Source organism: Schistocerca gregaria, chromosome 7, assembly GCF_023897955.1.
Source record: "Schistocerca gregaria isolate iqSchGreg1 chromosome 7, iqSchGreg1.2, whole genome shotgun sequence".
Lineage (NCBI taxonomy): Eukaryota > Metazoa > Arthropoda > Insecta > Orthoptera > Acrididae > Schistocerca > Schistocerca gregaria.
The window spans coordinates 164,776,326-164,786,231 of NC_064926.1; the positions used below are offsets into that span (position 1 = coordinate 164,776,326).

Sequence of the window (9,906 nt, forward strand, 5' to 3'; positions counted from 1 at the left end):
TAAATGATTCAACATATCGAAACAAGATTTCGTGCAATAATAGCATGCAATGAGGCACATATGTAGTATTATAAATGCTTGAAACATTTTTATTCACTGAGCTATGGAAGTAACACATCTGCAGCAGTGAAAGGTTGGCAGCCCAGGATGCATATAGATGGACACGCCCACAGCAGCAAAAGGGTTAAGAGTGTCTGTGTTTTGTGAAGTTAGGAGTGCAACTTTGCTATCACATGCAGTTGTGCTGTTTTGCAGCAACACTAATGCTGACCAATTGCAATGAATATTGCAGTCATTTAAGTGACAAGAGTCAAATGCCACTGAACTATTAAGGAGAACAAAAAGAGACAGTGTTATGAACTCCTGAACTAAATTCTACTAAGTCAACATTAATATTGGAGATTATAAGGGGGAATTATACCCAAAGTGGAATTATACCCAAAGTGGAATATGCTGAGTTACTGGCATAATGAGAAATGGTAATCTCTAGATCAGTCAGATAAGTATATTGCAGACAATCAAGGCATATTTTCCTATAGTGATCACCATTGCCAGCCAGGATCCTGCCTTCTATCAACACAGTCATGATAGAGAACCAGTAGCAACTGTTGTTTCAACAATGTCTGTGGAGTTTGACAGGTGCAACATATCGGGGAGAAAGGAGATTACCTCACCTCATGGATTCAGTACTAATAACGCTCTTGAAACAAGGGAGGACCTGGACCTAACTAAGTGTCCATCAGAGGGTCACCCCCTCCCCCCAAAAGCTATGTAGGAAATATTTCAGGGAAATTGATCAATTGATATACTGCTACCTTGTTTGGGTTTCTTACTCCTGTCAACCCAAATATGAGTTTCAGGTTGGATTCTGGAGATATCATTCTAAAATTGATAATCTATATCTGCTGGAGGCAGTTATTGGACAATCTTTCATATGGAAACTATATCTATTGGAAGTATTTTTTTTTTATTTATTTATTTATTTTTTTTTTTTTTTTTGAGAAGCCATTCTATGGAGCTTAGTGACATAACAGCCTTCGGTAGCTCCAAAAATCAGGATTCAAAACACGTCTCTCAGTCTATACATAATCCTCTTTTTACACATTGCTTATTGTGTTATGATGTTGGGTGAGCCCTGTTGGAGCACTTTTAACAAGAGAATGATGGCTTTCAAGCCTGCCTTTTCAATTTTACCATGTTACTACCATCAATAACACTACATCCAAGGCTTAATAATTGTTTGATTACATCCACAGTTAGGAAGTCAGTGTATTGTATGTTATATATGGATGATTTTGCTGTATTTTACTCCTTCTTTAACCCAGAAATGTGCACAATCTGCAAACAGTAATTAAGGTTTTAGAGCAGGGGGGACAGATGTTTTGCTTCTCAACACAGAAATCAGCATTTCTTGATTTCGACCATTCTCCACACATTTTAAGTCCACAAGTTTTGCAACTGCAGGAGACTTTCTGAATGTGAGAGAGAATTTTAGTTCCTGGCCATCTTTTGTTATAAACTGATGTAGTTATTACACCTTAAGAAATTGAAAATAATGTTTCTGAATGCATGAAAGATGTTAAAATTCTTCAGTATAGGTCCTGGGATGCTGGTAGTGCTTTTATGTTAAAGTTTCACCAGGCTTTAGTACAATTCTGGTTGGATTATGGATTGTAGGCATATGTTCAGAGGTTTCTTTGATGTTAGCTACATTTGGACAATGAAATGTTTCAGTGGTAGCAGGTGAAAACTTGTGCTGGACTGGGGCTCAGACCCAGATTTCCTGTTTTATGCAATTGCCATCTTAACTGCTTTGGCCATCTGAGCTTTCTCCCATTCTGACCCAAATTCCAAGCCTGTTACATGCTACTGACAGGGCATCACCTACCATGAATCTCCTAATGGCAGATCCTGACTCCAGTAAGAGATCAGGTGCGGTGTTCATCTGCACTGAAAGAAAGGAATATTGGTCATTGTCACCATACATATGGTCCAAAAGACCAAACACCATGTATGTGTGTGTGTGTGTGTGTGTGTGTGTGTGTGTGTGTGCTTGCATTGCTTATATGGCTAGGCATTTGGATTTGGTGAACTTTGAAATGTTCCTTCTTGCATGTCATCTTAGAGTTTATTGGGCAAAGAACCACTCGTGGCTGTGGCCAGAGACCAAGCACTCTTCATGGTATTCAGCACGTGAGACATATTACGTGATGTATTGCTGCATAAACTTCCTCACAATTGTTTGTTGGTGGATCTGGATTAATTCACTGCACTGCTACAAATACACTGTTAATCTAAATAAGTTAGGCTAACCTCACAGGCAAGCAGGTTTAAAATTGTCTCTAGCCCTAGTCAAAGCCCTGCAGCAATCCAACTACTTTCCAAAAGGCTTTCACAAACCAGTAGATTTAAAAACAGGCACAGCAAGCAGTCACTACACATTCACCATCTCTGCTGTCAACAACACAGAATCACAGTTTGAGCTTGAAAGGATTAGGACACACATGATCTCTACACCTTTCACATTTCCACTGAATTAAAATTGAATTTATAAGACTCTTACCAAGTCTGCTTTGTTTAGCAATTGTCACCTTCACCTAGCTGATAGCTCTACACTTTGGTAAGCAGCCTCTTCCTACAGATAAGGAACACCTGCCTTGGGAAAAGGGATTCATCTAGCAGACAATTTTGAATTACCTTATAGCACATCATATCATACTTCATAGTTGTCAACTAAGGTCTACTGAGTTACATACATTAAAAATATAATTTAGAAAACCAAAGTGTATATTTCTGTCATATTGTATTTCAGTATCACATTTTACTATCTTTGCACTATTCAAGTATATTCACAAATATAATGTAATACTTTTCTTCACACATAAATTTTCAGGACTCTCCCAATGCCGAGAAAAAATGTGGTTTCTGCTGCACTGTACATGGCATGGTTGGAAGTACTTACCAGAGACATGCCTCCATTCCTGTTGGTCAGAGGAAATCAGACCTCTGTGCTCACATTTTACTCGTAGAAGTATGCTGACATTCCTTCTGTCTCTCTCATGGACACATCTTTCTGAAGATTCATGCAGATTGCCCAAAATATTTGCAAGGCTCCTGGATTAATGAGATAAAGTACTGAAAGTGATGACAATATTTATGCTTTCATTTACATACATTTTGGTGTCAGTCTTCCATCAGTGACTCAATTTTGTACTTGGGTGACAGTGATGCTTATGAAGGAGGCAACAGTATTAATTGCTGAAATGTAACTTTTCTTGCTATAATTAGTACTACTTGATGTTGTGGAAATATATCTTTGAGTCTGGTTTAGTTATGTGGTTGCTGTCCCTTAAGGGATAACCACATTATCATTTCTTATGTATGTGTAATCATTCCAGATAGCAGGATCTTTCAGCATTTTAAAAAATTTAGTTTTCAAGTTAGATGATAGGCAACAGTTACATCATAGGATTTGAAATCCTTCATTTTATAAAGGAAAATAAAAATGAAACTATGGATGAAATAATTAATCTGTAAAAGAATGTATTTATTTTTGTAGAAATGAAAACTGTGACACACGAATCTCTGTATGACTGAAAGTGTTACAGCCTAATGTACAGCACATGCCATAAGATAAATGTACACTTCTTACTTTAAACTTATTTATACATTATAATTGCAAGTTAATTATGTTGCTACATCATATTTGTATGTTAGTAGAAAAGATGTACAAAGACAATAATTTTAGAACATTTTAGTATATATGAGTAGTCTCATCTTCACTGTGTTGTGAGGTGAGGATTTAGTGGAGAAAGTATTCTGAATAGTTTACAAAATATTAACTTTTGAGGTAACTGTTTACTATAAACAGTAGAACACAGTATTATTTTTTCATTTATTATTCTGAACATATATATAAATGGTTCTGGCTAATATTAAGTGTCTCAAAGAAATGTGAGCAGACTAACATGTTACATTGTAATATTCTTCCATCCATTTTCTTGCACAATGTCATTCACCAGTGAATTTTAACCTGTGGAATGACCAAAAGTATTTTTATACAAATGTTTAAAAATGCCTTGTCTTAAAACTATTTATACATTGTTGTGTGAATCATTCATATTTTGTATAATTGTGAATATAATCTCTCTGTATTTAACTTATGGAGTTATCACTGAAAATTAGTTATCATGTCTTCAAAATTCCTGCTATTGATATATGCTCTTCTGGTGCATTGTAAAATCTACAAAGCTTTAAAAGAACATTTTGTTATCATTAATAGCATTATCATTTATGTGTTACACAACACTAAAACTGGTGATGGAACTCAGTATACTAAGCTTTAAATGTTATGAACATGTTCACAAACTCATAAGAAAATTTGTGCAGGATTTTAGCTATAATCCTGACAGATCACTGGGGGCACAGTAAGTGTCCAATACATTCCAAATTTATTCATCATTTCAAGAATGCCATAGATTGGTGTCTTACTAATGATATTTTGTTCAGTAATGACAGATGCAGTCGTATGTTCATCTGAAAACCACAAATGGTGTGTATTTATCAAAGTGAGTGCATAACTAATTGGTTAGAATCAGAACCGTTATCATATGATAAGGGTATTAAGTCTTGTGCTTTTTATTAAACTGGAAATCTTTCAGCTTATAAAATAGTATAATGTATTTTCAAGTCTACATTTACTTACACATGCTGAATGGAAGAGAACAAGGTCATTGTTGGTTTTGTGTGTGTGTGTGTGTGTGTGTGTGTGTGTGTGTGTGAAGCAAAATATTAAATGACAAATAAATTATTTGGCACCTTTTTGACAATTTAAAATTTATATTTGCTGAATAAAACTCTGCAGCATGTACAGAAGTAACAAAGGTTGTAATCTTTTTCGGTTGTGCACATGTGAATGTGCAATTAAGTATTCAGTATATGCTGCTGACTTCCTTTTACTTGACAGTACATATAATGAACACTGTATTGATATGGTAACATTGTTATTCTTAATTTTATACTTCTAGAGTGGTTAATGTACTGTAGCCAGCAGAAAAAAAATGTAAATATGCAGAAAAAGCAGACTGTTGCCAAGCAGTGTGTCAGTGAACTTCATAAAATGAAAACAGAAATGTATAAGTTGAACTTTTGCCTTGTAAATTTTCTGCATTTGTCAGTTTAATCTGTACTGTTAACATCGTATCAGTAAATGATATCACTCTTGTCACTTTGATCTAGTATGGTTGGATGTGCGCAGTAGTTAACAGAGTATAATATAAGCTGTTGATTTTCTATGGTTAATGTTCAAGGCATCATGAATAAGTTTTATGCTCCATATGAAAAATTGATGTTTATATTTTGACATGTATCAGGTTTAAGAGGGGCAAATCTGCTCTCAACAGTTTACTATGTACACACACCTTTATTGCTTGCTGACATCATTCTATTTCTTATTTACCCTACAGTATTTTGCTGTGAGTTGTATACCTTTGATTCATCAAGAAATACACTTGATGGAAATGCTGTAAAGTTTTTCAGTTGCTTGTCAGTAATACGTTGCAGACTTTTTATTTTTTTTTGCCTTACAAATAAAACATTTCTGTGTTTAATAAAGGAAGAATTGTTAGTTGGTTACAGTTTTCGAACAGTGATACAACTTACACTGATTGAAATTAATTTATATAAAATCAGCTGTATGCACAATGTGCACAACCTCATAAAATATTTATCAGTGGGAAAGAAGTGTCTTTCTTTCTTTCTTTGACATTGAACATATTCAAATATGTAACATTCTGATAATTATTGTAACATGAAGAGTATCAAGAACTGGATGTGTATTACCAAGGATATTTTGATAAAATGACATTGTATCAATATATGCTTAAAATACATGAGTTGTGACCTGTATGTTTACTAATAATTACAAAATACCAATTTTTATTGTTTTCTTTTGTAATTTTGTTGACCCATGAATGCCAGTTATCCCTTATGCTCCTGTTGATGAGGCAGAGAGAGCACAGTTTGAATACTGGCCTCAGTCATCTCATAATGTCTTCTAGTGGAGGGCGGTGAGTGATGTTCTATAGGAAGAAATTACTTGCAGAAGTGCAGAAGTTATTTTGGTTACACACAGGAGATAGAGAAAGTGCTTACTCAGTAGAACAGGCCTGTACATGAATGAGACAGTGACTGCTAAGGGCTAGGTATCAATTTGGCTCAGTATGCGGAGGAGTCCACAATAAACTCTGCTGAAAAACTTTATTATGTCCTTTTTACAGCCTTTGTACAACAGTTAATGAAATGGATTTTAGAAATATGAGTACATCAGGCAAGGAATAGAGAAAACAACAGTTGGTACAGTAAAAGTACTGAGTGGAACACCTGTGGTAAGAGGAGGAATCACTCTTGGATAATCATTGCAAAAGGTATAATCAAACAATGGGAAGTCCATGTTGGTATATCAACAATTATGAAAGGCACAGGTGGCTACTCACTGTAAAGATGACATGCTGATTCAGGAAAATACACATAGGCACACTTCATGCACAGGTGACTGCTGTCTCCAGCCACTCTCACCAGACTGCAACTATTGCATTGAACAAAAGCAGCAGTTGTAAGTGGAGCAGGAGAGGAGAAGGGATAGCAGAGTATGGTTGGGGGGGGGGGGGGGGGGGGAGGGAGAAAGAAAAGAGTGCTGTCAGGCTGTGCAGAGACTAAAAGGCTGCAGGACAAGGATACCATGGGTGGTGTCAGGAGGTAGTGGGGGGAGGGGGGGAGCAGAAAAGTGGAGGAGCAGAGAGGGGAAGAGACTGGCGCTTGGGCTGGCAAGGGATGGCAGACATGATGAGGAGACGTGAATTGGGAGGACTGAGGGGACAGAAACTGTTGGGTGGTGGGTGTGGCGACACTAGGTTATCCTAGGTTGAGGCAAGGATAAATATGGGAATGGAGAATGTGTTATAAGAATAATTCCCATATATGCGATTCAAAAACGCTGATAGTGAAAGGGAAGATCCAGATTATGAAGCAGCCATTAAAATCAAGCACGTTGTGTTCAGTTGCATAGTGTACCACAGAGTGGTCCACTTTGGTCTTTGCCACAGTTTGGCAGTGGCCATTAATTCTTGAGGACAGCTGGCTGGAAAGCTGTACAATGATTGCAGCAGAGCTGCGTGGCTACTTTCATAAGAGGCCCAGCCTCTGATGGGGTAGGATAAGACTGTGACAGGACTAGAACAGGAAGTGCTGGTTGAGTGGACTGGCCACGTCTTGCACTTGGTTTCTTCCACAGGTACATGATCACTGTGGCAAGGGGGCTGGAACTGGGAGTGGCATGAGGATGGACTAGGATGTTGTGAAGGTTGGATAGGGAATGGAACACCCCTTTGGAATGGATAGGGAGGATCTTGTGTAGTATATACCCAATTTCAGGGCATAATAGATAGTCGGAGCCCTGACACTGGATGTGGATTTGATGGTTCAATCGACAGTGGTACGGCATGACAAATGGGGGTTCTATAAAGACTCCTTAAAAAAAATTGTTTATATACACACAATGAAACATTAATTACTAAAATAGTTATATTGCAGGTTCACCATGAGTGTTCATGTACTGTTGTATCAGAATCGTGTCCTGTCTAACGGTAGACATATATAAAGGCTCCTTTGAAAAAAATTAATTTGTTTACTACTAATACTAGGCTAATTACTGTTTAGGTCTACAGTACCTTTATACTGAAATGTTTCCCACACCACCTTGTATTGTCTTTCTATGTGTGTGAGTAACTGTATGTTCACTGTGGTATACTGTTACTGATACTGATATTGATACTGTTGTTCTTGCCTGACTGGCAATCAAGTGACTCTGCTTTGTTTCCAAACTTTGGAATTTTTCAGTAATCTTATCATTTATATCTTTTAGTTTATTAAATTGCTCATGAGCCAAATTAAATTGCACTCTCTCCAATACTTGGAATCTACAATTCATTTCATTTGCAAATGTGAATTGCGTGGTTTCCAATGCTTTAATTCCTTGTATTATGACAGTCAAACTTGACATCAGCTGGGATAACAAATTGTTATTCTCAGCAATTGACGACTGCACTGGGCTTAATGAGGATTGTACCGACACATTTTTCAGTACAGTCATTTCGTTTTTTCATGCGTCTGTGTCAGAGATGAAATTCATGTTGTTTGTTGGTTGCTGCATCTTTCTCTGGACTTCACTCAACATATGAATGTCGGACCTAGCAACCGTTTGTGTTGACGGTGTGAGCGCATTAATTACTGCTAGTTGCTCAGTCATAATCGACATATCGCTAACTATGCTGGTATTAATTTCTATGGCACTATTTGACGATGCATTCACACTATTTAATTCATTTTTTGGCATTGTGATGTGTGCTTGCTTATTGGCTTTGAACATAGATCTAGTTGTCACCATGTAAATAAGCAATTGACAGTTTCTCCATTAAATAAGTCCTACAAAAGTGACTATTAAATTTTACACACACAAAAAAGTAAATGTCCTAAACTTGTTAATGTACACTTTAAAATGTGACACAACACAGTACATAGATAACGTATAAAATATTGTCTTACTATATCTACTGAAATACTGGATTTCTAGTAAAAGTAATGTAGCAACACTATACCTAGAAAATCAATACGTGAAAGGTTACTACAATGCATAAATGCTCAAGAAAGCTAGTAATTCAAATGTTCTGGCCTTTTTGAAGTTTCTGCTTGGCTGCTGGGATGGCGTACTCGTTCTCTTCACAAGATACTCCCGCACATTCTGTTAGCATGAAACATACAAAGGACAATAATGTAGTTACTCTATAGAACTAGACATATATACACACAATGAAACATTAATTACTAATTTACTAACATAGTTATATTGCAGGTTCACTATGACTGTTCATGTACTATTGTATCAGGACTGTGTCATGTCATGGTCGCCATATATAAAGGCTCCTTTGGAAAAATATAAATTTGTTTACTTCTAATACTAGGCTAATTACTGCCTAGCTCTACAGGACCTTTATACTGAAATGTTTCCCACACCACCTTGTATTGTCTTTCTATGTGTGTAACTGCATGTTCACAGTTGTGGGTAAGTACATACAGCGTACACAGGGCGATGTGTGAAACTGATAGTGATTACATGCTTCTGCTGTTGTAGAAATCTGCTCCAGCTTTTGCAGATACCGTGTTGAGCTAAAAGTGATAACCAAAGTATGGAGAAATATTCTTCGGGGCTCTGTTGCATAGCACTCAGATTGCTTTCAGTTCTGAGAAATGTCCAGGTACAATTGTGGATTTGAATGATCCATGAAGTGACTTCTTTTCTGAAGAAAGCATAAAACTATTTCACTAGAATTGAACGCTCCAATCGGAACTGTCCACAAGCTGGTATTTATTATTAAATTACAATAGAAGTATACAATGGATGTAGAATAACACGTACCTTCTTGAAATAAACAATATTTTATTGTTCTATTAACTGATTTCCTTCCATATACACATTTGCAGAGGCAAGAGTCTGGATGATTGACTGATCTGGCACTGTAACACTAACCAAAACGGTCTTGCTGTTGTGGTACTGCGAATGGCTGAAAGCAAGGGGAAACCTCAGCCATAAATTTTCCCGAGGGCATGCAGCTTTACTGTATGGTTAAATGATGATGGCATCCTCTTGGGTAAAACATTCTGGAGTTAAAATAGTCCCCCATTCAGATCTCCGGGCGGGGCTACTCAAGAGGACGTCGTTATCGAGAGACAGAAAACTGGCGTTCTATGGATTGGAGCGTGGAATGTCAGATCCCTTAATTGGGCAGGTAGGTTAGAAAATTTAAAAAGGGAAATGGATAGGTTAAAGTTAGATATAGTGGGAATTACTGA

General features: G+C 36.9%; 1 protein-coding gene across 1 annotated transcript in view; it reads left to right on the forward strand.

Moving 5' to 3' along the window:
- Nucleotides 1-5,940, forward strand: part of LOC126282233 (bumetanide-sensitive sodium-(potassium)-chloride cotransporter) — a 584,688-nt gene extending 578,748 nt beyond the window's left edge. Inside the window, exon 19 of the mRNA XM_049981810.1 lies at nucleotides 2,894-5,940. Coding sequence (XP_049837767.1) covers nucleotides 2,894-3,029 — 136 coding nt within the window. The 3' untranslated portion in view covers nucleotides 3,030-5,940. The remainder of the gene's footprint in view (nucleotides 1-2,893) is intronic.
- The last annotated feature ends 3,966 nt before the right edge of the window (nucleotides 5,941-9,906 follow it).